At 41.7% G+C, this 27,944-nt stretch overlaps 1 protein-coding gene across 1 annotated transcript in view; it reads left to right on the forward strand.

Annotated features, from left to right (window-relative positions):
* GALNT17 (polypeptide N-acetylgalactosaminyltransferase 17) overlaps positions 1-27,944 on the forward strand; it is a 446,071-nt gene that overhangs the window by 323,216 nt on the left and 94,911 nt on the right. Inside the window, exon 6 of the mRNA XM_021007062.2 lies at positions 10,115-10,232. Coding sequence (XP_020862721.1) covers positions 10,115-10,232 — 118 coding nt within the window. The remainder of the gene's footprint in view (positions 1-10,114; positions 10,233-27,944) is intronic.

Genomic DNA, 27,944 nt, shown 5'->3' on the forward strand with positions numbered 1-27,944 from the left:
TCCTCCTTCCCTCCTTCCTTCTTCCCTCCTTCCTTCCTTCCTCTTCCCTTCCCTCCTTCCTCCCTTTCCTCCTTCCTCCTTCTCCTTCCTCTTCCTTCCCTCCTTCCTTCCTCCTTCCTCCTTCCTTCCTTCCTCTTCTTCCTCCTTCCTCCTTCCTCCTTCCCTCCTTCCTCCTTCTTCTTCCCTCCTTCTTCCTTCCTTCCTTCCCTCCTCCCTCCTTCCTTCCTTCTTCTCTCCTCCTCTTCCTCCTCCTCCTTCCTTCCTTCCTTCCTTCCTCCTTCCCTTTCCTTCCTTCCTCTTCCTTCCCTCCTTCCCCTTCCTTCCTTCCTCCTTCCTTCCTCCTTCCTTCCTTCCTTCTTCCTTCCTTCCTTCCTTCCTTCTTCCTTCCCCCTTCTTCCTTCCTTCCTCTTCCTTCCTCTTCCTTCCTTCCTTCCTTCCTTCCTTCCTTCCTCCTTTCCTTCTTCCTTCCTTCCTTCCTTCTTCTTCCTTCCTTCCTTCCTCCTTCCTTCCTTCTCCTTCCTTCCTCCCTCCTCTTCCTTCCTTCCTTCCTTCCTCTTCCCTCCTTCCCTCCTCCTCCCTCTTCTCTTCCTTCCTTCCTTCTTCCTTCTTCTTCCTTCCTTCCTTCTTCCTCCTTCCTTCCTCCTTCCTTCCTTCCTTCCCTCTGATGTCATTGAGTTCAACTCCCTTATTTTATAGATGAGGAAGCTGAAACTCAGAGGCTTCACATAACTTACCTAAGGTTACCCAGTGTCTAAATCGGCAATCAAACTCAGAGCCTCCTGACTCTAGGTCTAGCATTCAGAGTAGAAGAATAGTAAATGGGATTCCCAATTCCTAAATCCCCATCATTCATTGGCTACCTTTCATCAGCTCCAAATTTGGGCCCAAAGCCTCTGTGCTCTTAAATGAGGAGGAAATAAAAATGGACCCTGGAATGTCACAATCCCTCACTTTTTCCTGACACATGTAATATAATGCCATTTGGGAAAAGAGTGATCACTCTGATCACTGAAGCAGTGAAGCCCAGCTTCAAATCCCAATCTGACACTCCCCGATGACCTTGGGCAGGCCACTTAACCTTGGCCTGCCTCCATTTCTTCAACTCTAAAATGAGGATAATGATTGCACCCACCTTCCAGTGTCCTTGTGAGGATCAGATGAGATGTTTGTGAAAGGCTTAGCACGGTGCCTGGGATGTAGTAGATGCTTAGTAAATGTCCCCTCCCTCCCTCCTGCTCAGTTTAGAAGGGCGCCCTTTAAATGACTGAAAAAATTGTAGTCCATGAAAGCAATGGAATACTGCTATGTTCTAAGAGGAATATAGCAGATACAGAAAAGTATGGGAAGACATACACACACACACACACACATACATATATGTGTATATGTGTGTGTGTGTGTGTGGTGTGTGTATATATATATATGCCATATAATACATAACATACATGTAAGTATTTTACTGGTTCTACTTCTATATATACTTACACACATATATGTGTACATATATGTACATAAAATGTGTGTGGGTATAATATATATGTGTGTATGTGTATATATATAATACATACACATATTTTTATTGGTTCTATTTTCTTCACTTTGCATCAGTTTATATGTCTTCCCATACTTTTCTGTATTTACCGTATTCCTCTTAAAACACAGCAGTATACACATACACACATATACACACATACACACACACACTGAGATCACAACATTGTAAATGGAAAGAACAACTATTAAAAACAATAATAATAATAACAATTGATAATGAATGCAGTGAAATCACAATAATAAATCTTGGCTTCAAAAAAGAGATATGAGGAGGCTCCTCCCCCTTGCTTTTTCCCAGAGGTGGGGAACTATGGGTATAGAACATTGTAAATAATGTCATACCTTCCCAGTATGTTGGTCAGTTTTGCTGAACAAACTAGTTTGTTTTCCTCTTTTTCATTCTTTATGACACACTTTTCCCTCTAACCACTCATGAGGGATATGTTGAGAAATGTGGGTGATGTAAGCACAAAAGATATCAAGTTTTAGAAGAAGTAGTTATGTTAAAATAAAAGTGGACAACCCCCCCCCACACACACACATACATACACCCTCTCTAGTCTTCACACCAATTGCGTACGTGAATAGTTAGCCTTCCCCACCTCTAATATGCATTTATCTTCATTGGATTGTGAGTAAAACGTCCAACAGTCAATTAATAGCAGTAGTAATAATAATACCTAGCATATATTTATATATATTTATTATGCATTTATATAGTGCTTAAGTATCTGCAAAACACTTTTCTATATATTACTTCATTTAATCCTCACAACAATCCTAAAACAGGGGTACCATTATTATCCCATTTTACAGATCAGGAACCTGAGGCAGATAGAGGTTAAGTGACTTGCCGAGGGTCACACAGTTAGTAAATGTCTAAGTCAGGATTCCCACTCAGATCTTTTTGACTCTAGGGCCTGGGCTCTATCCACTGTGCCACCTAGCTGTTCAATTCACATATTGCCTCAGATTTTATATTCTTCATCCTCCATGATGCAAATAGTTTACTTTATTCTTACAGTCAACAGATATTTATTTAGCATCTAGATGTACTAGATTCTGCTCTAAGATGAGGGGGATACAAAGCTGAGCTTAATAGGGCACAATGGATAGAACACTGGACTTGGAATCAGGAAACAAACCAACAAACCTGGATTGAAATCCTTCCCTGGATACTCACTAGCTGTGTGATCCTGGTCCAGTTTATTAACCTCTCTGAATCTCAGTTTTCTCATGGGGGATAATAATACGTGCACTGCTTGCTTCACCAAGTTTGTGTGAATATCAAATGAGATGATGAATAAAATGCACTTTACAAACCTTAATAAACCACTATGTAAATGGCAACTATTATATAATAGGACTTGCCCTCAAAGTACTTGCATTCTACTAAGGAATTATGAGATTTGAAATTATAATCATAGTATGAAATGGAAACTGGGGGGGGGGGCATAAAACAGAAAACGAAGAAGAATGCTCCAGTAAAATTTGAAATGGAAGAGAATTTTTTTCAGCTGGGGAGATCAAGGAAGTGGCACCTTAGCTGATCCTTGAAGGAAGATCAAGGCTTCTGAAAGAAAGATAAGAAGAGAGGACATTCCCAGCATGGCCTCTACATTTGCATGGAGGTAGGAAACAACAAGTCAAGTTCAAGGAATAAGCTAGTTGTTGAGTTGAGGCATCAGATGTATGAAGGAGACTTGTGTCAAAGAAGAATGGGAAGGTGGATTACACCCGTATCATGGAAGGCCAGGCTAAGAAATTTGTATTTATCTTTTATTTAATAGTGAGCTGCGGAAGCTTCTTGAGTGAGGGAAGGACCTGGTCAGATCTCTGATGTAGGTCGTGGCATGCAAGGTGAATTGAGGGGAGAGAGACTCATTAAGACACTATTGCAGTTGTTGGGTTGAGCGGCTGGACTAGCTCTGAATAGAGAGAAGGGGATGGAGGTAAGAAATGCAGTGGAGTTCAAATGGCCAGGACTTGATGAGGGACTGAAGCCTCTTGAAGCTCCCAGTCAAGGACCGTGTCTGAGCCAGACAGAGGGCCACGATGGCTGGACCCATTGTTGGGCCTGGGCTCCAGCCCTGGCTCCACCAGTTACTCAGGTCACTTTCATGTCTGAAAAATAGGGATGATCTCAGACTCTGGATGCTAGAAAAGTTTTACGTAGCTTCTTATAAATTGTACCTCTTATCTATGACTGCCTATAGTAGTAAGTAGTTAACGATAAGTAGGAGCTGATGAATGAATGAAATTGTTGTTGAATGATTGAATGAATAAAATAAAACTTATTGAAGTATTAAATGAATTAATGAAGTGGTTGTTGAATGAATGAATGAAATAGTTGTTGAATGAATAAATGAATAAAAGTTGCTGAAGGAAGTGGTTGTTGAAAGAATGAAATAGTTACCAAATGAATGAATGAATAAGGAAGAGTTATTGAAGAAAGTGGATATTGAATGGAAGAATGAAAGGATTGTTAAGTGAATGAATGAAGTGCTTGTTGAATGAATGAAATAGTTGTGGAATGAATCAAGAAATGAATAAATACAAGTGATTCTTAATGACACTTCTAGTAGCTGCCCAACTTTGCTTGCTTTTATTTCTCTTCCTCTGCTTTATTCTGTATTAGAACATTTCAACCATTTTCCATAAATCTGTGTAAACAACAACAATAATAAAAAGTAATTATTTTTAATTCCTGTTGTTCTTCCTCGATAATGGAGCTCTTAGAATGGGGTTAGCACTGTTATCATATTCAGTTGATTTTGAAATGAGTTGTTTCTAGTAATGCTGGTTGCTCCACCGGGGGGAGCGGAGGAATCACAGATATAAGTACCAGTGATGCTTCTTGTAACTCACCCTAGAGTGAGGAATGCATTGAAATCTTGAAGGAGAAATGAGAGAGTGTGCCCATCTTCTCTACCTCACTAGAGGCACAGGAATAGTCTTGGATCTGCCCAAACAAGAGACATCAACAGAAAATGAAGTTCCAAGTGGTGTACGTGTGTTTGGCAGGAAATATGAGCCCTATAGCGCCTCAACTTACCTCTCCATCCTCCTTGTAAACTGGATTTCTCTCTATTCACATCTCACTGTTTGTTGTTATACTTGACAACCTAGAACGGATTCTGTCCTCATTTCTGCCTCATAGAATCTCTCACTTCCTTCAAGATGCCCCTCAAGCACGCCCTTCTTTCAACACCAGACGTGTCCAACACATAGCCAGCAATGAATGTTGCCAATCAGATTACAATGTAATTGGGAAATACTTAGCAAAAAAAAAAAAATACCAATGCCATAGAACAGCTAATGTTAATTTGTGACTTTCCAAGCCAATGTACCTCTCTGTATTCAATTTAATTCCCTGGTTTAGTGGCCCTGTTTCTATTTGAGTTGGAGGTCACTAACCTGGCCAGTTAGGTGGTACAGTGGATAGAGAGCTGGGCCTAGAGTCAGGAAGATCTGAGTTCAAATATGGCATCAGACACAATGAGCTGTTTGACCCTGGACAAATCACTTCCCCCTGTTTGCCTTAGTTTCCTCATCTGTCAAATGATCTGGAGAAGGAAATAGCAAACCGCTCCTGTGTCTGCACCAAGAAAACCCCAAATGGGGTCATGAGGAGTGAATGAAATGACTGAACAGCAGCAAGCGCTACTTATCTATGCCATGCCTTATCATCCATTCCCCTTGACCGCTGAACGGCTCGTGGCCTTTTGCCGTAATGACTAAAGGCTTGTTTTGGATTTCTTCTTTATGTTTAATCTGTACACGTGCACATGTTGACTCCCCTGATAGAATGTTAACCACTTGAGGGAAGGCAGGTTTCATATTTGCCTTTTGGATCCCCTATACCTAGCACAGCGCCTGGTGCACAGTCAGCAGTTAATACATCCTTGCTGGCTGATGGCTTGAGGAAAGCAGTTAGATGGTCCTAGCCCTATGGCTACGGGGAGGAGGAAGACTACTCCAGCTTTGCCCTTTGGTTTTCCCAGAGGGAGTCTGGAGGCTGGCAGGGGAGCATCTTGTTCCTTGGGGCCAGGCTGTACAGTCTTGCCAAAGGTATTCGTACTTGTGTGTGCAATGGAGAGATGGTAGTCAGGGGAAGAGTCTGGAGCGATGTTGCCTTGGGTCACTCACTTGGTGATGAAAGATGAACCCAGGGTTGATTTTCTAGGCCAATTTGCTTTATCCAAATATGGGAAAATTGCATTATAGTTTTAGACTTCCTGGAAACGTAGTTGGAGGCACTCTGTTCAATGCAGTGACCAATCTGGCTTCAGACTCTGCGGCGAAGGCCCGCTGCCCATACCTGGACAGAGAGGCAGTGAACGAGCTGCAGATAAGATGGATGTGTTCATGTAGGGTCAATAGGCTGCTTCGTTTTGCTCAACTGCTCCTTTGTTACGAGGGCAGGCCCAGGGAAGCAAGAAATGCAGAAAAGGGTGGGCATCAATAAAATAAAAATACACAGAAGAAATAAAAAGATGTTCAGAAGGGGCAGTTTTGTTACCATCTTGTTAAATTTAACATACACTTAAAAAGCATACACAATAGAAGTTCACCATTGCATATGTGTGTACATATATATATATATATATATGTATATATATATATATATGTATATATATATATATATATAATTTTTGCATATATGTATACATACATATAATTTTTTTGGTATCTTGGAATTCTTGAATTCATTGGTGATTATTAAACTTATAATTTAAACAGCAAATTTAATAACTAAAAACCCAAAACCTCAGCCCCAGGAGTCTTAGATCATGGGCCACTTGAGTTAAAAATATGTTTTCCCTTTTACATATTCTTATGCCCCACAGTGTCTCATTTCTCCATTTCCTTCCCATTTGTGGTTTGAGCCAAAGAACTGAACATGGAATGATATAGATTTCTATAGAGTTCTGGGTTTAAAGCAGAGTGAGTTAGTGTTTACAGCACTGGACTCGGAGTCAGGAAGACCTGGGTTCAACTGCTGCCTCAGAAAGTTGCTAGCTGAGTGATGCTAACTAGATCTGTGGTCCTCTGGTTTTTCCTGACTCCATTTGGCAAAGAGAGTCACTGAGGACCATAGAGGACTCATGATCCACAAATGCATCAGAATAGCACAAGATCTGTGCAACTCCCAAATTATTCTGAGCTGTAAAGAAGACTTCCAGGGGCTGGATCCAAATTCAGCAAAATTTCCGGTGGTAAAGTACAGCTGATGCTCATTCTCTGGAAGACTAAGCCAGCACTGGGGATGCAAGCACAGCTGCTGTTAGCATCCTCCACTCATTCTGCAGGCTGCCCCAAGCCAAGTTTTGCTCCCTGCTCCCTCTCAGATCCCCTCATGCATGTTCCTTGGTTGCTTTTCCACAGCCTCTGTGCTGGGCTGACTTTTTACAGTTCCAGAATGAAGACTTCTCTTTCCTTCATCTCCCCACCTCTGTCGCTGGTACCTGCCAGGTCTCAAGGCTTTAGGGGAGGCCAGGAGGAGATGCTGTAGATGCTGTTTGCTTGGTGACTCAGGCAGCACTAAGGGAGGCTGGGATCAAAGCTCTGACGGCAGCATCACTTCCCACAGTGCCGAGCCATGGAAACCCACGGGAACATGGAGAAAGTTCAGGCTCCCTCTACCCAGATGGTGGAACTTGGCCACACTTGGAGCGTTTTCATTGTTGTTGTTCAAATCTCAAACCAAATGGGAAATAGAAGCTCTAGGGAAGCAGGCTGGGAGGTAGAGGCTTCCTCAACCTACCTCTGGAGCTCAGAAAATGGCCTTGATACTTTCAATTGCTGTAGGCCAGTAGTTTGCCTCCCATGGCCCAGGCCTTTCTGACTGTGGGACTGGGGGATTACCTGCCCCTGGTCTCTTGATTAACTCATAGGATTAAGAACATCCACTAATCATTACTCTCCCTGCTTGCTCATACCTGTTTATGTGAATCAGTTAACACATATTTATTAAGTGTCCACTCTGTGCCAAGGACTGTGCTAACAGCTAGAAATATAAACAAAGGCAAAAACACAGCCCCTGCTCACAAGGAGCTGACATTCTAATGGGGGAGATGCCACCCAAACTACTTTGTTTGTGCAAGGTACATCCAGGGTAAATAGAAAGGAATCCCAGAAGGAAGTTGTTGGGGGGTTGGGATAGGCAGGAAGGACCATTAGAATGTAAACTCCTTGAAAGATGTTGAATTCTTTGTTTTTGTGTTTCCAGTGGCTAGCATAGTGCATGGCATATAGCAGGTGGCACAGTAGATAGTGCACCAGCTCTCAATCAGGAAGACCTGAGTTCCAATCTGGCTTTAGACCACTTAGCTGTGTGATCCTGGACAAGTCACTTAGCCCTGTTTGCCTCAGTTTCCTCATCTGTCAAATGAGCTGGAGAAAGAAATGGCAAATAACTCCAGTATCTCTGCCAATAAAACCCCACATGGGGTCACAAAGAATCAGATGCAGCTAGCTGTTGATTAATTGATTAATGTCAGCCCTTCCCACTCCCCGGTTAACTATTTTAAGTTTATTTACCTGTTCTAATTTTCCATACCTTTTCATAGTCTCTGTAACCTTGGGCAAATCACTAAGCGTTCCTCAGCCTCAGTTTCCTTATCTGTAAAATGAGTTTGTTGGACTAGATGGCCTCTGGGGTCTCTTCTAGCTCTCACCAATGGCCCTAAGATCCTGTGCCTGGAATATTCTCCTTTTACACCTCTACCTCTTGGCAGCCTTCAGAGCTCACCTCTTCCAGGAAGCTTTTACTGATTCCCCTACTGTGAGGGTGACTTTTTCCTTCCTTTTTAGGATTATGAAATCATATATTTAGAGCTGGAGGGGAACTTAGAGACTTTTTAGTATATTTTACAGATGAGGAAATTGAGGCTTAGAGAAGCTGTTTCTTGGCCATGGTTAAACAACTGGTGTTTGAGACAGCTCTTCCTCCTATACTATAATGCCTTCATGCATATTTTATCCCTGTAGCAAATAGGTTCTTAGCCTGCATTTTGTGAACTCTAAAAAAAATTATTATAATTTGTTTCCTTTGTAATTCTATTCTATTTATTTACTTAAAATCCATTTTCTAGGAAGGGGTCTATGGGCTTCACTAGATTGTTTGCCCAAAGGGTCCAGGATACACAGAAAAGTTAAAAGACCCCTCATAGAATGTAAGCTCCTTGAGAGGAGGGGATGCCTCCCTTTTGTCTTTGATATCTGTGAATTTGTCTCCCTGAGCAGAATGTCAATTCCTCAAGACAAAATCCTATGTCATTTTCATCTCTATCTTCAGAGCTTAGCACAGTGCCTGGCACATAGTAGGTGCTTCATAAATTTTTGTTAACTGATAGCTACCTACCCCATCCCACATCAAAAATAATTTGCTATTTCATGCCTGCCTGCCATCCTTTCCAAGATTCATCTTTTAGAGTATGTGTTAGACTGCAGTAATAAGTATTTGGTTCAACTGAAAAAATAGGAAAAAACAAAAAACCCTATCTCTCGGTCCACATGAATTCTAAATGTCATTTTAAGCTCTAAAATCTATGATTTGGTAATAGAAATAAATGTCTTATTCTGAGAGATCCAGGTTACTTCATAGTCATAGGAGGTAGAGGCATTTCTCCTGGGTTGCCAACATTTACCCCTCTCAAAGTCAGCACATTCCCTTCAGTGAGTTGCCCCCTTTCCCCAGGGGTCTGTAGGCATCCCTTGTCTGTGGCTCCAGTGGGCACGTTCCACTAACAGTGCATCTAGCCTTCCCCTCTCTCCTGGGCTCTCACCACACTCTGGCTTCCTTTGCCCTGGCTGAGGAGTCAATTAACTGTGCCTTCCCTGGGGAATCAGCTTTCATTACATTCCTAAAAGAATGTGAGTTTTATTATATATCTAATGAATTTTAGATCTGGAAGTGACCTCAGAGATTTTCTACTGAAAGGATCACAGAATCTAAGAGAAGGGACCTCAACCAGAATCTTCCACAAGTGGTGTCTAGCCTCCATGCTAAGACTCCATAGAGGGTAATCTCACTACTTCATTTTACAGAAGATAAGATCAGGGATTAGGGAGAATGACTTTCCCGAGTTTGCAGAGCAAAATAATAGCAAGGCCAGGATTCAAACCAAGTTCTCCTGACTCCCAGTTTAGCCAACAGAGGCCATGGCAGGAAGGTGTTTGAATAATGAAGAGACCAACATGGTCTGGAGTATCTAGTCAAATCCTGGGTCAGGCCAAGGCAAAATGGGGCCTGTTTTGAGGAGTCTTGGCTTGATCAAAACTGAAAAGAGATGTAGAAATAATCTGATCTCATCTTCTAATTTTACCAAGGAAGAAACTGAGGCTCAGAGAGGTAGGGGTACAGTGGAAAGAGTTCTGTGTGATGCTGGGTATGGGCCTCAGTTTCTCCATATATAAAGTGAGTCTGTCACACCTGTTGGACTCTAAGAGACCTTTCACCTCTAAGTTCATGGTCTGCGCCATGGGCCACCTCTCTTTTTGGGAACATGCATCCTTTGTTACTCAAGCTCACCATTTCTTGTTTTCTCTCCTGCAGGACTCCAGCAATGATCGGGTGTTCCTTTGTGGTCAACAGGAAGTTCTTTGGGGAAATAGGCCTCCTGGACCCAGGGATGGATGTGTATGGAGGAGAGAACATAGAGCTTGGAATCAAGGTCTGTAAAGTGGTTTCTTTTCCTGGTGCTTTAATTTTCATTTCATTATCCTTTTCTCTAATTTCATCCCGGCACCATCACTGCTTTGATAAACTGGGAGGTTCATACAATGCCCTTACTTCCAATGTGCTCATTTATCTTTGTGCTGTCTTCATAATGTAATTGTTTTATGGATGGAGCTGAGGGTGAGTAACTGATTTGACAGAAGCATACCAGTGGCTAAGCTGGATCTGAGAGAGTTGTCAGGCAGGGCCACGGGAGTCAGTCAGAAGAGCTGAGTTCTGATCCCCGTTCTGCTTTAAGGCAGAATCACCTGTGTGATTTTGGTCAAGTCCTTTTATCTCTCAGCTTCAATTCTTCATCTATAAAATGAGGAGGTTGAATTAGACGGCCTTTGAGGCCTCCCATGTTCATACAGCCATGATCCAGGAATTCAGAACTCTCGATTTCTGACTCAAGATTTTTCTCTATTAAATTATATTAAAGAGCACCATGGACACCTGATGTTTTCATTATTTGGGGGATGACTGAATGTGTAAGTGATCACACATATAGTTCTCTCCATGACATTTGATGTGATCCCTAGTTGTATATTGAAATGGCCTGTCCTAAAGGCTAAAGGGTTAGGATAAGTCAGGAAGGTATGGGCTCAAGTCCCTAGCTGTATGACCATGGGAAACTTATACACTAAGTCCTAGACTCCCCAAGACCTATCTACAAAGCCATAGATAGCATCATAAATCTAGAACCAGAAGAAACCTGAGGGACATCTAGACCAAGATTATTAACCGTGTATTTGTCATGGACACTTTGTGCAGGCTAGTGAAGCCTATGGACCCTTTCTCAGAATAATGATTTTAAGTGTACAAAATAAATTACAGAGGATTACTAAGGAAACTAATTATATTGATATAAAGATGTATTTTTTTTCCATTCATGTTCATAGTCCCCTTGAAATCTGTCTGCAGAACTATTGGGGGTCCCTGGACCCTCGGGGAAGCTGTCTTGATCTAACCTACCCTCCTCATTTTACAGATGAAGATACTGAGGCCCAAAAAATGAGAAGTGGCTTAGATAATAAGTCAGAGCTGAGGTTTGAACTTGGGATCCCCAAGTTCATTGCTCTTTCCATTGTATAATGATACCTTTCTGGCTCTCAGACAAATCTGGATTGGCTTGATGAAAGGAGGTTCCATACTAAGACATCTCTGCAGTGTTAAAATCATAAACGTTTCATGTATCATTACATAGATCACAGAGCCTTAGAGTCATAAAATATTGGAGTTGGAAGGAATTTTAAAGATTATCTAATTCAGGAATTCTTAACCTAGGTTGGGTAAACTTTTTTTTAAAATTCAGATAATTATTTTAATGTCATTGGTTTTCTTTGTAATCTTCTCTATTTTATTTCATGTGATTAAAAACATTCTAAGGAGGGGTCTATAGGCTTCAGCAGACTGCCAGAGGAATTGATGACTGAAAAAGATTTAAGGTGTTATACCGAGAAATCAGCGAGTGAGACCCAGACATGATTTAAGATGTGGATTTATTAGTGTGCTGCTGCAAGGGGTATACACATCCAAATCAAGCAGCCCCCATCAGGGGTCGAGCTAGGGTTTGTATAGAAAAGAGCATGGGAAAGAAATGCGAGGAACTCTGATGAGGTAATCCAAAGATGCAGGTGTCTTTGGGGGCTATGGATGGGAAAGTACAGGGAGTATACTGGACAGGGAGGGGGATGGATCTTTGGAGTCTGGCAGGAGGGAGAGTCCTTGGGCTGGTCAAGGACACACCTCTCTCTCTGTCTTGATGAGAGAATGCCCTGCAACAAGGGAAAGCTTTCTCACAACACAAGAACTTACTGAGGAATTGGGAGGCTTCCAGAGACATGATCTGAGGGCTGGGGCCTGAGCAGCCCAGCTCTCTGTAGCTGTACCAGGGAGAGAATAAGGGTCATGCTGAGGCCCATGCATGAATAACTGCTAGGCACAGTGTCCTTGGGCTGGGGAATGGTTGTTAGAGACAGTGTTTCTGAGACTAGGGAGAAATTGGGGCACAAGTACAAGCACAAGCACCCGAACACCCCATTATTATGGATCAGAGATCACACAAACCAGACCAGGTGTCCTGGTCTCTGGTGTAAACATAATTATCTAAAGCAATTATATTGCAAGCTTTCTTATCCATTTGCGTTGGAGGTACTGGCTATGCTGAGCTATGCAAGAGTACATTTCACTATTGTTTAGATTTAGGAGGAAAGAGGTCTGGGGCAAGATTAAGCACCAACTTTTGCTTTCCATGGCTTAAAGGGCCCTACTACCTAAATGTCAAAATAACGTTCTGCATTACAAAGGACCCTTCTAATAGACCAACCTCCTCCTGTTATAGCTGAGACAGTATGAAATAACATTGCTGGTTAGTGGAGAAGGGAGTCTCCTGATGCCAAAGCCTATGCCTTTCTCACCCCACTAGGATCAATGGATGTGGATGGGAGAGGAGGCTCAGTTCAGGACTTTAGTTCAGGCTGCCTCCACATCATAGAACCTTGTTTAATCATGGATAAGATAACCTCATCAGAATCCCACACATACCCTGCCAGGAAGTATCTGCAGTTGAGGCTAGCCCTGGGCAAAACTGTGGTATAAGTAAAGTCATTTCTCTAGTGATTTCCCTTACATCTCTTTTGCTGTGAAATTCTTCATCAATAATATGATGCAGCTCACTCCCACCCACCAGAAGCCTTTCTAAAAGCCAGTGAGGCAGCTCTGCCTCACTGAAATCCAAAGTAGGATGTACTGCCAGATCTGAACCCAACTCCTTCTCTGCTCCCTAGCTGCTGAGGCACCCCAAGGGGTAGCAGTATGTGCCATGTACTGGGCACCATCCTATCCATTGTTTGCAGCACAGTTTCTTCGAGAATCCATGGGGGTGCCTGGTTGATCAGAGCTCCCACCACCTGTTGGCACAGATATCAGGTCCAAACCCTCTGACTGACCCTAAGGGCTCTTGGCAAGAGAGGCAACATCTGCAGACTGACTGCCTTTGGAAACTTGGCCTGGGGCTTCAAAGTTCCAGTGAGAGTAATTTGATATTGACCTCTTCCTTTCCTTCTCCATACATTCCCTCTTCTCCAGCTCGACTCAATTTCTTTATTCCTTTTTACTCTGTTTCTAAAATCAGTCGCAATAAACAGATGAACAAATGAATGTACAAAACCAATGAATGAATGAATGAGTCTCCTAAATCCTAAGAACACAAAACAACTCTTAGCTCCAACAGGCTAAGTTTTGTTGTCCAGCTGTTTTTTTTTTAAGGGGACAATTTATGGTTATGATGCTAAAGAAACAACTGATAAGCCACATCTTTTCCTCGACTGAATCTCGCTGGCAGCTGTCAAACCTCCAAAGATGCTTAGGACCTGCTTGGGGGCACTTCCTACTTTGGGATGTGTGGGAAGTGATGGGAGCTGTGAGAATGAGTTTTCATGGATATCAACAGTTTCTATTTGTGCCTGCCTGGCCATGCATTATTCATCATTCTAGGACAAATCTCTGGCTGTTAAAAATATTTCATGCTCTGTAGAGCAATGAACAACTGGAGATTTGATCCATAAAAGAGCCATTTGGTGGGGAGGGAGGGGTTCTAATGGATTGGATTACTTGTTGAATTGATTGTTTGCAAATTATGCCCCCAGGAGTCTATGGGAAGGAGATTAAGTCTGCTCAAGAGCAGGGTGATGGGGAAGTTAGCAGAACTGGGCTTTGGTACTATCCAGAGCCCTTTTTGTGTTTTTTATCCCATTTATGTGTCCAAAATCTCCAGATGCCCAGTGTTCTCCCCTCTCTCCTTAGGAGTCCTCACTGGGACTTTCTTGATCCCCGCTCCTTGTTTGTATTCTCTCTGTCTGCCTCAAAGTATGAAGTATATACTTTAAATGTTATATTCCCTCCTCCCCCAAAACATGTAAGCTTCTTGAGGACAGGGACCGTTTTGTGTTTTGTCTTTGTGTTTCCGATCCTAGACCATGCATGTTTACTTGCTTTTACAGACAGAGTATAAGTTTTGGACTTGGAATCGGGAAGAGCTAAATTCAAATCCTGCCTCTTACTAGTTTAGGCTTACTAGCTGTGTGACCCCGGGTGAGTCATTTCATTTCTCTTAGCCTCAGTTCCTTTACCCTTAAAATGAGGTTTAAAATGAGGTCCTACCTCCTAGTGTTGCTATAAGGATCAAGTAAGAAGACGTGTGTAAATCAGTGCTTTGTAAATCTTAAAGCAGTATGTTATCATTCTTGTTGTTCTACTATAGCCCATCCCCAAACCCCCAAGAAAATGTATTTTTTTTTGTCTCCAGTCCTACTACCATGGCCTATGTGGGAGCTCCTTGATAAATGTGTGTATTTGTGGGAAGAAGTAAACAAGGCTCTTAGGAGAAGGTTTTGTATGAACTGTCTTTGCCATGTTATCTGAGAGTAGTATTTGATGCCCTCTGGGGGCCCAAAAGTTAGGTCATGCTCTTAAAGTGTTAGATAAGTGCTAGATTTCTCCTCCTTCTCCTCCTCCTCCTCTTTTTGTTCTGTGCAGTTTTCATTTATAATTTCTTGAAATATAGCTCTAAAAAACAGGCTTTTAAAAAGTTCATTGTATTTTAAATGGAGAAATCAGTCTGGCTTGCATTGAATGGCCAGTAATAGGCCCAGTATGGCTCACTGTTTAGGTACTGATGGCTGCGAGTTAGTGTAAATAGTGATTGTTTTCTGTTCTGGCCAAAACCTCTGAAGGTCTCCCCTCACAGATATCTTTGGGATGGTAAATTGAGCCATTTTCTGTCTCAGTTCTTACCTAGATTTAGTCATTGAACAGACGTGGCCTCAGACAAACTGAGACTTGGGAAAGATCTTAAGTTAGAAAAGCCAAGGTCTCCCACTGCATCTTGGGCCGTCGCCTGTCATCTTGACCTTTGCCTTGCCATTGGAGCCCCAGCGATTCTGGGGGAGAGGGAGAGGCTGATGACTTTGTGCAGCTCTGCCTCACTGAAATCCAATTCACATACAACTCAAGGCATCATGTCTGGGATGTCATTGGTTCTCTTCACAAAGGTAGGGTCAATGACAACAAATGGGTCTACTAAGAAAAAATATGCTTCAGCTTAATCTATATTATTAGTATTTTCTCCATCACTTTTTAAAGGCTAGGCAAAATAAATCAAGCACTGATTTGTAACCTTTGCCAATTTCTGGGGTATAAATATTCATACCGAAAACTGGACAATCATGTGTTTTGGGGCTGACTCCACTATACCCCTGCCTGATGCTGTTCAGTTGTTTTTCAGTCATATCTGACTCTTTGTGATCCCATTTGGGTTTTTTCTTGTCAGAGATCCTGGAGTGGTTTGCCATTTTCTTCTCCCGTTCATTTTACAGATGAAGAAACTGAGGCAAACAGGGTCAAGCGACTTGGCCAGGGTCACTCAGTTAGTGTGGGGCCAGATTTGAATTCAGGTCTTTTTGCTTCCAAGCCTGGCGCTCTATCCACTGCACCACCTAGCTGCCTCATGTTTGATGCTCTGAATGTATTCCTGCCTTCTGCCTCCATTAAAACTCGTTCCTCTGATGGTTCCTACCATAAGGACCTTGATAGGTTAGTCTCTCAAATTTATTCTCAAAAAGTGTCGGTAGTTTATAATGGCTTAAGTCCTATGGTAGAAACCAAAAACACTGGGTTTGGAGCCATAATTAAACCTACTTGTCATGTCCTCCTTTTTAAATCTCATTCCTTCTGCATAATGAGTGAGATGATTGGATCATGTCTAAGGCCCCTTCTAGCTCTATAATCCCATCAAATCCTAGACTCTCTGTCCCGAGGGTAGAATCTTATTATTTTTAGCACTAGAAGGCATTTTTATTTTATTTTGAGGAAGCCTCCTCTTTTTGTTATTACCCCTTGGGTTTTATTTTTGCTAAATGGAAATTGTGTTGATTTTTAATGGTTTATTTTGCAACCATTGACTTTCCTGAAGCTCCTAATTGTCTCCATTTGTTTCTTTGCTGATTCTCTGGGGTTTTCTGTGAAAACCATCTTGTCATAGACAAATAGGGAAGTTTTGTCTCCTCTCTGTTTATGCCTTTAATTTCTTTCTCTTATCTAATTGGTATTGCAACCATTTCTAGAACTAGATCACACGAACAGCAGGAAAAGGACATTTGCATTTTAATAAGTCACTCCTGGGAATGTAGCACTTCTAGAGGAATAATGCTATGGTGGGATTACTGACAGAGGAACAGGCTAATTGTCAAGATTCTTTTGGTAGTAAAAGGCTGTTTTACTGGTCCTCAGACTATACTATTTATAGGTAGCATCACATAATATGTGGGGTGTGGGTGTATTGGCCGTATAGGTGTCCTTCCACTTGGCATGTGTGTAAGGTAGTTCTCTTGCAGAGGAATCATTTTTTAATACTGTGGAGTCAAATTAATTTTTTTCCTCTTTACTTCTTTTTCTCCTTAGTCAGAACGCTTTGTACTGTGGTTTCTTCTCCCTATTTTTGGTGTTCCTATAGCATTTAATTCAGGAGTGTTACATCTATGAGTTATTATAGTTTCCACTGAAATTCCCATTAAGAATCAGTTCTCAGAAATTTTTTTTTGTTTTATTTTTAGGGGGCGGGGCAGATAACATGGTTCTGGGAAAGGGAATGAGGGAAGGGAGGTCATTGGTTACACCCATTCCTCTCCTATATGTTTAGCTCCTAATAAGAGTGTTGGGTCATCCTTGTTGTAAAAGCAGCTCACTGGGTCACAAGGATCTTCCTCCCCCACACATCCTTGTTGGCCTCCATTTGGAGGAAAGAGACTGATAGGCACAAGCCAAGCCCATGCTATGTGGAATAGGAGGATTAACTTGGTTGTAATTCAAGCCTTCTGGTCGACTCTTTCCATGTCTTCCCATGAAATCAATTATCTGGGTGTGAATATCCCCCTTGTGTCCATAAATATAACTCATGCAGCATCTTTGTGATCTATACTAAAGATGGAAAGACAGAAAGGAAGGAAGGAAGGAAGAAGTCAATCAATGCACAGATACTAGAACCTTCTACCTGGTGACCAATAGCATTTAAAATGGAGAGGATTTACCTTTTAGAAAGCATTCTACCTTTGTATCCTACTTGTAGCTAAATAAAGAGATGAGTAAACAGGAACACATATTAAGTGTGACTCTATATATTATTTTTATATATATATATATATACACACGCACACACACACAATATAATACATACATATATTTACATATGATACATATTTATTATACAAATATGTATAAGCTTATTCATTCAACAGAAAGGACACAAATATGTGTATATATACATAGACATATATACATTTACTTATGTGTATGTTGTCTCTGTTGATTGACTATAAGTTCATGTATTATAAATATATACATACATATGTTTATAAATGCACACATATACACATGTATATAGATATGTGCGTGTATTTGTACTTATGCATGTATACACATACTTATTTATGCACATTGTCTCTTGATTGAATATAAGCTCATATTATATAATAAATATATACATACATATATTTATAACTATACATGTGTGTCCATGTATATAGATATGTGCCTGTATATATACATATATATGTACACACATATACTTATTTATGTGTGTTTTCTCTCTTGATTAAATATAAGCTCCTTGAGAACTAGGACTCGTATATTTAAGATTTTGTATCCTTAAGTCCTGGCACACAGAAGCTCATTAAAAAATGCTTGTTGATTGATTTAGATAACATTTAGTAAAGTGCCTTATAAACTTTAAGGTAATATATTAATGGAGTCTGTTGTTAAATTGAGAGGAAGGAAGGCATAGTGAACGGAGAACTGCCTTAGCATCACAAACACCTTGTTTCAAGACTTGCCTCTGATACGAATCGGCTGTGTAACCCTGGACGAGTCACTTGACCTGGTTGATGAGTGGGTTATCCTTCTCCTGAATGACCTCGTACTCTTTGAGCATGCTGGTACCAATGAGCAAGACTAGCACCAGGCCCACCTCACTCCTAACATGCTTATATTTTGTGCAGCTGGCTTTTAGTGTTTCTGATTTCACTGTATCTCATATAGGAATTTGGAATGGAGATAGTGATTGGACCTGCAATTTCACTGATATAAGGAACTCCCAGGTGAGGAGGCTCCCAGCACCCATAGACATTGGCACCTTTTTTTGCAACTTCTGGTCTTAGAGTGACTTGTATATGTCAGATTCCGAATCAGGTCTTCCTGGTTTTAAGGCCAGCTCTCTATCCTTTGGGCCAACTGCCTCTCAGGTATGATTTGAATCTAAGTCTTTGTGCATTGATACTGAATCTGAGAATGAGAAAGAGATCCTCTAGGAAGCTGTTTTGTTGCAATTAAAATTGTAATTAATGGAAATAGTGCCTTCCTCCAGCTACATCTCACTAGGGTACTGAAAGATGTTATAATGATGGGGAAGAAGAGAATGTTAGCCAGTATTTATTTTCATAGAACTGGAGAAACTTAGTGTTGGGAGAGACCCCAGAGGCCATCTGATCTAATCCCTTCATTTAGAAATGAGCAAACTGAGGCCCAGGGAGGCAACTAGGTCATACAACAGATAAAACACTGGGCCTGGAGTCAGAAAAATCTGAGTTCAAATCCAGCCTCAGATACTTACTAGCTGTGTGACCCTGCACAAGTCACTTAACCTCAGCTTGCCTCAGGTACTTCGTTTATAAAATGAAATTAATAATAGTTCCTCCCCTCGCTCCCTCCTGGATAATAATCCTCACAATAATGAGGATCAAATAAGCTAATATTTGTAAAGTGCTTAGCACAGTGCCTGGCACATAGTAAGCACTATATTATTATTTTTATCATCATTATTATTATTATTGTTGTTGTTGTTGTTATTAAATGATTTGCCCAAGATTGCACAGGTAATGTTATAGGCAGGATTTGAACCCAGGTCCTTTGACTTGAGAGCCAATTCTGTTGCCACTATAGCATTCTTCTTTCCTTAACCCTCCATACCAACATCTTGGTAAGTAAGTCCTCCACCCCTGCTCATATGTTTCCAGGGATAGGAGCTTAGTACTTTTCAAAGCCACTGATTCTATTTTGAGATAGCTCTTGTTGTCTGCCCTAATTGTTCCTTATGTCCAGCCAAGATCTTTTTTTAGTTCTGCCTTATGTGTCATAGCTTGAGGCTGGGCCATAGAACAGATGGGGTTAACAGGAGCTGGATATGAGAGCCAGGGGCCTGCTGGTTGCACCAGTGAACAACACCGGCCTTACTCGGGAGCCTTGCTGGCCTTGGCATCTACACTGATTGGAAACAGTATACTTAATCTTTTTGGTCAATCAATCAATCAATCAGTTAATTCACAAGCATTTATTAAGAGACCACATTTTCCCCATATGCCAGTCTTTTGTGTGTTTGAAGACATCTACTGTGTCTGACCTGGGGCTTCTCTTTACCAAGGTCATCATGCCCATTCTCTTCAACCAGTCCTCGCAGGATGTTTGCAGATCTTACACCATTTTGACGGATGCTTGGATTTGTCAGTCCCCCTCTTAAGGCAGGGCAATCCTTGAGGAAACAGGCTCAGAGCTGCTCATTGCATTGTCCAGAATCAATATTCCCAGTCAAGATGGCAGCCCACAGGCTTCAGGTCTTTCAGTCCAGTGCTTAACCCATTTTCCCATGTTGTCTCTCCAACTAGAATGTGTGTCTGTTTTCTCTTATTAGTGTCAACTTATCCTTCCCTTCTGTAGAGGTCTTTTAAAATCTCGTCACTTATTGGCATTCTGTGCTGCTGCCCCTACCAATCTCGTTCCATCATGCATATCTCCTTCCTATGACTTCATCCATGTCAAATCACACCACTAAAGACTTCCTTCTGGCTTTGACATTTGTCCATTCATCAGCACTCTATGGACCTGGCCTGGTGGTAAAACCATGAGCCTCTCTGTCATCTTACTCCATCTTATACACATAAATAGAATGAGGCGCTTTGTCAAGTGCTATGCTGAAACCAAGACCCACTGTATTTATGGGATTTATCTCGTCTACTATCTTATTAAATGGTGGAAAGAAATGAGTTTGATCTGTGTTCATCCTGGCTAATCATGATAATCTCTTTTTAAAATGCTCGCAAGCCATCTCTTCTAGAGTTTTGCTGGAGGCTGACATCAGTTCAATTCCATTAAGTTAAAAAAAAAAGGCTTTTATTTAGTACCTGCAAGGTCCCAGGCACTGTGTTATGTGCTGGAGAAACAAAGCTCCTTACAGTGCTTATGGCTAGCATTCTGCCAGCAGGGGCTCTTCATCTGGAGTCTAGGAACTTTCTTTTTTTAAAATATGTATTTAGTAATTATTTCAATGTAATTAGATTCCTTTGTAATCCTGTATAGTCTGTATTAAGTATTTAAAAACATGACTCTTAGCAGGGATACATAACCTTCACCAGATAGTCAAAGGGACCCAAAACACTAAAAAAGGTGAAAAGTCTCTGTGCTAGAGGGATCTGACATGCACACATGTACATATGTATATACATACACATGTGTTTATATGTATATGTTATATATGTATGTTGTGTGTATATAAGTATATATCCTATACATCAGATAGAAAGAAAGAGACAGATGGCTAGATGGAGATAGAGATGGATAGATAGATAAGTGGAAATATAGATAGATAGATGAGACAGAGATAGATGGAGATGGAGAAAGATGGGTAGTTGTATGGATGGATGGATAGATGGAAATAGAGATTGACAGATGGGGATAAAGATAGATGGATAGTTAGATGGATGAATGGATGGATAGATGGATGAGACGAGATGAAAACAGAGATAGAAAAAGATGGAGCTACATAGATAGATAGACAGATGGTAAGTACAGATAGATACATGTAGGTAAAGGCAAAGAATATGCAAAGTAATGCAAAAGTATAATCAAGAGAGAGTCAGAGTGCTAGTACCTGGGGGTATCAGGAAGTCTCCATCCATGTAGGCAGAGGTGCCTGAGCAAGGCCTTGAAGGAAGCTAGAGATTCTATGAGACAGAAGTGAGGAGGGCTTGCTTTCCAGGGTGGAGGACCAAAATATGGAGTGTCATATAGGTGAGAAAAGGTCAGTGTCTTGACTTCAAGGACAGTTTTTTTCCCTCTGTACCCTTTAGCACCTGGAACACGGTAGGTGATTAATGAGTACTTGTGGGTTGATGGATTAATTAAGCTTAAACCAGGTTAACCCAGGTTTTTTTTTTCATCACCCGTATTTTTTTCTTCTGTACATAGTGTGCTGAATTTGCCAATTTGGGGCATTGTGGGAAAATTTTCCCAATGTTGCCATTCATAGTTTAGAAGCCTTTAAGAAAACATGCAGTATAAAAAGCTTTAAATTTGGAGTCTGAGGACCCAGGTTTAGCTCAGTTCTACATCTTCCTGGGTGACCATAGGAGAGTTAGTTGACTTCTCTAGGCCTTGGCTTTTTACTCTGTGAAATGAAGGCTTTGGGCCAGATGACCTCAAAGGCCCCTTCCAATTCAAAATCTGTTGTCTTTCAGAAATATTTTCAATGACTTTTTATATGAATGTCTGGCAAATCAACTTGTGTAGATCTGGTAACTCTGGAAGCTTCTAAATTCATCCATTCTCCAAGTATCGGCTCTCTTTCTAGGACAGTCATAAAGAACATTAACATTGAGCAAGCAGTAAAATGTATTGAAAGTCTGAGATAAGCAAGACACTTTGCTAAATTGTGGGAAGATCAGAGGGTCATAGCTACAGGGTGGGAAAGGACCTCATCTAATACAGGCCCTTCGTGTTACACATGAGGAAACTAGCCTTGTCCAAGGTGATACAAATGTAAAAACGTGGTCCCTTCCTCAAAGAGTTTACAGTCTAACTGAGAGAACAACATGGTATTGAGAGCCAGTATTACACAGTAAATAGAGTGCTCGGTTGGACTCAAGAAGCCCTGGGTTCAAATCCTGCACCTGATACCTGACCTTGTGCAAGTGACTTCACTCATTCATTAAAGAAACATCAAGCCTCTACTATGTGTAAGACGTTCTAAAGAATATAGAAAGAAACATATAGAAAGAAAAGAAAATAATCCTTCCCCTCAGGAAGCTTATATTCTACTGAGGAAATAAATGTGTGTATTCACATATGCTTATGTATACAACCACACACATGTGTACATATGTGTACATATATATAATGTGTAAATGCACATCTATGTACACATGCATGTTTATATAAATATATTGTGTCTATATATCAGATAGAGATAGATGGTAGAGACAGATAAGATAGATGGCTAGACAGAGATGGATGAATGAATTGTGATAGAAATAGAGATAGGCAAAGTGAAAGAGATGGATAGATGGGGGAGAGAGAAAGAGGTTTTTAAAATAGATTTGTAATTTTATCAGTGTAGGGAACAACAGAAGAAGAATTACCTCTACCCATATTCATCAACTGTGCTCCCCACCTCACAGCCTTAGAATTACTTGGGCCACTGAGAGGTTATGTGGCTTGCCCAGCAGCCAGGACGTCAGAGGAAGGATCTGAATGCAAGTCTTCTTGACTTTGGTTTCTCTATTCACTATATACTGCTGACTCCTCAGTTTACTCTAAGATTTTTTTTTGAAGTAAGTACAAAGTAATTTGTGGGGACTGGGAGGGGGCTAGAGGGCACTGATGACTAGGGGGGATTGGGAAGGACCTTGGTTGTCCCTAGAGCCTTGCTTTGAAGGAAGCCAGAGATTCTGTGAGCCTGGAGAGAGAAGGGAGAGTATTCTAGGCATGGGGCACAGCCTTTACAGTAGACAGAATCATGTGATGGAAGGTCACATACAAGGAAGGGGAAGGAGGCCAGCTAGGCTGGAACACAGAGTCCATGAAGGGACATAATGTGAAACCTATTTAGAAAAATAGATTGGAGCCAGATTGTGAAGGGCTTTAAATATGAAGCAGAAGAAGCCGGCCAGCCTCCAGTCTTGGGGGAAATCGCATAAACCTTACTTTATGGCTCCTGTCTAGTTCTCTCCTAAGTGGGGGAGTAAAAAGGGTATTCAATGTAGAATATGTATCAGAGATGAGACAAGTAATTTATTTCTACACACAAAAAGAAGTGCAAAAAATAAAAATCAGTCCCCATTAGCAGACTTAGGGGGCTAAGATCCTGTCTTAACTTACAACCAAGGTTACAATTGCCTGAAGCTAATCTTGAAGCCTCATCCAAATATAAAGCAGTTTTGCAGAACTGCTAGTCAGGCAATCTACATGTCTTCTTGGGTTCATGGTGCCCAATCAGATGGCCAAGTTTGGGCTCTTCCTTTTCAAGGCGGTGGGCTTCTCTGACACAGCTGGCTCCTCCTACCACCACAACTGAGGATCTTTGGATCATTTGAGCTCAAAAGGTGACTCTCAGTCCTAGACATGGCAGTCAGTCAGTCAGTCAGTCAGTCAGTCAGTATTTAGTAAATGTGTATATGTACCGTGTCCACCATGGAATGCTCATTCACCTGAGATCCTGAGATCAAGAAAGACCAAACATGAAAGTGGCAGAGGTGGCTATGTGCTCTCGGCACTGTGGAGGCTGGATGGGAGACAGGCAATCTCTCTCTCTCTCTCTCTCTCTCTCTCTCTCTCTCTCTCACACACACACACACACACAGAGGAAAGGAGGGAGAGACAGAGAGAGAAAGAAGGAGGGAGGGACAGAGAGAGGATTAGCTCATTTCTATTTGTCCACAAAGTCATCAGCCCTTCTTTCTCAGTAGCCAATTAGGGGACTCTTCCTCATCTCAAATTTCATTGATGAGTCAGTCAGTGCTAGAAGCAGCCACCCCAAGGTTCTGCAAGATCACCTGGATCTAGCAATGACAGCTGAGTCTCTCCACTGGACGCCACTATTGATGTAAAACTCTTGACAAACTTTCAAGACCTATAGAAGGCTCAGTTATTCCTAATTAAAAGAACAGCGGGTTTGGAATCAGAGGACAAGGCTTTGAATCTCTGCTTTGCCATTTACTGGCTTTGTGGTCTGGGTCTCAGTTTGGACTAGATAATCTCTAAGACCCCTTCTCCCTACATTAAACCCTCCAGGGCCAGGCCTCACCCATGAGACAACAATGAAAAATCCTCCCCAGGAGCAGCCTTTGCTTTGCCTTGATTCAGCCTGTGCTGCCTGGAGGTGGGTGGATGCATAGGCATGTTTTGTATCCCTTTTACATTCTCCATCCTTCTGGGGGCTTTGCATCACTTCCCCAGACGCAGCAAAAAAGAAGGAAAATTGGCAGAAAGGATGATTAGGGTCCCAGTAGGTGAGACAGCCTGGAGTTATATTTCAGTGGAGCTGTTCACCAAATGATTACTTACATCTCTCCCTACCACTCCCCAACCCCAGGCTCGTGGGAGAGGTATACTTTACTCTTAACACAAAGCATTCCAACAAGCTTTGCAAGTTTCCCTCTGGAGGTTTTTTTTTTCCTTAACCATAGTTTTAGTTTAGTTGTTTGTTTGTTTTTTATTTTTCCCTCCTTTCCTGTGCCCCCATTTTTAAGCAGATGTTAAATTCAGTTCAGATAATAGCATTGGCTTGCATGGGGATGGGAGAGGAGAGAGAATGCACGAATATCGGAAAAATCCCATCAAAAAATCTTGGCGACATTTCTCTCTATATGCTGCAAAACATCTGGATTTGTGGCTACGTCTGGACTTTCTGGCCAGGTTTCCAAATTGTGTCAGGATGCTTGGCAAAGCATGGACACAAAAGCAGTGGGTAATGAATCCCAGAATCCTGGAATGTGGGAGTTGGAAGGGACCTCAGAGGCCATTCCATACAATTAATACCTGGCAAAAATAAAATTGAAAGCCCCTTTACAATATACCTGATAAATGATCTACCAGCCTTTACTTAAAACAATAATAATAATAATAAGTAAAACACATTTGGGGAAGCCCCAGGGTATAGTGAAAAAAATAAAGGATCCCTGAATCAAAGAATGTGAGGTCACATCCTGTCTTGGCCATTAGCCGCCTTTTTGACCTTGGTAAAATCCTTTCTCTCTGGGTCTCATCTATAAAATGAAGAGTTGAGCTAGATGACCTTGAAGGGCCCTTCCAGTTCTAAGTCCACAACAACAAAAGATATATTAGGATGATACCAAATATAAAATCTTTAATTACCTTAATGGTTTTGATTAGAAAAAGGCTATGATAGAAGAATATTGAAATTGTAGTCATTGAACTTGGGTTGAAATCCTGGTTCTTTACAGCCTGGGTGACTCTGTTTCTCTGGGCCTCAGTTTCTCTCTTCATCTGTAAAATGAGAGGATTGGGCTGGATGGACACTAAAGTCCTTTCCAAATTTCAATCTGAGGCCTTTTCCACCTGATTCCAACAATTTTAGCCTTTGGGAAAGTCCCCTTACATCTTTCTGGGCCTCAGTTTCTTTATATATTCAATGACAGGATTGAACCAAATGTTCTCTTGGAGCTTTTCCAATTCTAAAACACAAACTCTATAATGCTATGATTCATGGACATGGCGCACATTCCTAAGGGAACTCATTTCAGCTATTTATTAATGTAATAATGAGGGTATTAGGACCCCTTTGATAGCATTATTTAGGGAGATTGTTGCTTGAAGGTCACATTTAACTTAATGGCAGTCATAAGGACATGTGCATGTTGGGGTGATTAGATTTATATACCAGAGTCTTAACAACTGCAGGAATTTGGGCATTTCTTTGAGAATAAGCACTGGTATCTTTCCTCAGAGGACCCAGCTAGGTTCATAGGACCTCATCACCAACTTGACTGCCAAAAGATCAGCTCTTTGGGCCACCACAATTCATGAAGGAGGATCTCTGCCCCCTGCAAGATGAAATATCTGGTCTTTGGAAGTCCCGGGGTAATGACTAGCATTCCCTACCTCCAGCACTTTCTTCTCTGTGATCCATCCTCCACACAGCCGCCTAACTTATCTTCCGAAGCACTGGTATCAGACCATGTAGCGTCTACTCAAGAATGGTCAATGGCCTCAGAGCCCACCTAGTTTAACCCAGTGAGGTGGCATAGTGGAAGGAATGCTACCTCAGTTCCCTCAACTATGAATTGGGGATAATAAAAGCATCTACCTCCCAGGGTTATTGCGAGAATCATTTGAGATAAAATTTATAAAGTATGTGCCACAGTTCCCAGCACGTAACACATAATAAATGCTTGCTTTCTATTACGTAGGAGGGTCCATGCGTGCACGTACACGTGCCACACACACACACACACACACACACACACACACATTTAGGGATCCCATTTAATCATGCCCCACAAATAGTAGTTCCATCTTGACTTGAAGACCTTCAAGGATGAAGAACCCACCATCTCTTGAGGAAGCCAATTCCACCTTTAGACAACTCTAATTGCTTTTTCTGACAGTAAATCTAAATTTCCTTCTTTATGACTTTCATTCAACTTTGGAGCCATTCGAACAAATCTAATCCTTCTTCCCCATGACGGGACTTGGTGTCTGATTGGATGTGAATAGAAGAGTCAAAGATGACTGCCTCTTTGTTGTGGTGATTGGTTAGTCATTTTTCAGTCATGGCCATCTCTTTGTGACCCCCTCAGGGGTTTTCTTGGCAAAGATACTGGAGGGGTTTGCCATTTCCTTCTCCAGCTCATTTTATAGGTTGGGAGACTGAGGTAAACAGGGTGAAGTGACTTGCCCGGGGTCACACAGCTAGCAAGTATCAGAGACCAGCCCTATTTGAACTCAGTAAGAAGAATCTTACTGACTTCAGGCCTGGCATTCTATCTACTGCACTACCCAGCTGTCCCAAAAAGTGTTAGGAAGGAAAGGAATTGGGCTTCTAGGTCAGCATCTATTAAACATTTGTTATGTGCCAGGCACAGGGGATTCAAATATAAGTCAAATCCTATCAATAGACATTTATTAGGGGCTTACTGTGGGCAGATACTGTACTAAGCACTGGGGATATAAATACAAACAAAACCAAATACCGGTTCCTGCCCTCAAGGAGCTTATATAACACACAAAAGGTTGCTGAAAAGCTGGAGAAAGAGGAGTGTGAGGTATCTGCCTGGAAGCATGGTGACCCCAAGTCTGGAAAATGAAGGATGATGGTTGGTCTGGGCCCTTCTTCAAAATGGAGGCTTCAGGATGGGAGAAGGCATCCACCAGAGTGGAGCTCAGGTGGCCAAGTTCAGAGAGTGAAGCCCCTTCCTCAAAACTAACAGCCTTACTCTTGAGAGCTTATGTTCTGACAGAAAATCTCTAATGTACAGGTGGAAGGGACCTCACAAGCCATCTAGTCGAATTCTTTTATTTCATAGATGGGGAAACTGAGGGCAAGGTGATTTCCCTCCTCCCCACAAAGTAAAGAGCAGAACCATGATTCGAATCCAGGCCCTTGGGCTCCAAATCTATAACTTTTCCCCCAGACTTGCCCTTCCCCTCTGGCTGTAGCTGTTAAATAGCTTACAATGATTTACCAGTGATATGTCATGTGCCATCCCAGTGGTTCCTAGGAGCACAAGCCGGGTTGGAGTACCAGGTGGTAATTTTGCAGGACACAAAGGTTCACAAAGCAGAAATTTCATTTGGAGCAGAGTTCCCTGCATTGGACAGCGGGCAT

Source organism: Phascolarctos cinereus, unplaced genomic scaffold (genome assembly GCF_003287225.1).
Source record: "Phascolarctos cinereus isolate Bilbo 61053 unplaced genomic scaffold, phaCin_HiC Scaffold_5;HRSCAF=322, whole genome shotgun sequence".
Taxonomy (NCBI): Eukaryota; Metazoa; Chordata; class Mammalia; order Diprotodontia; family Phascolarctidae; genus Phascolarctos; species Phascolarctos cinereus.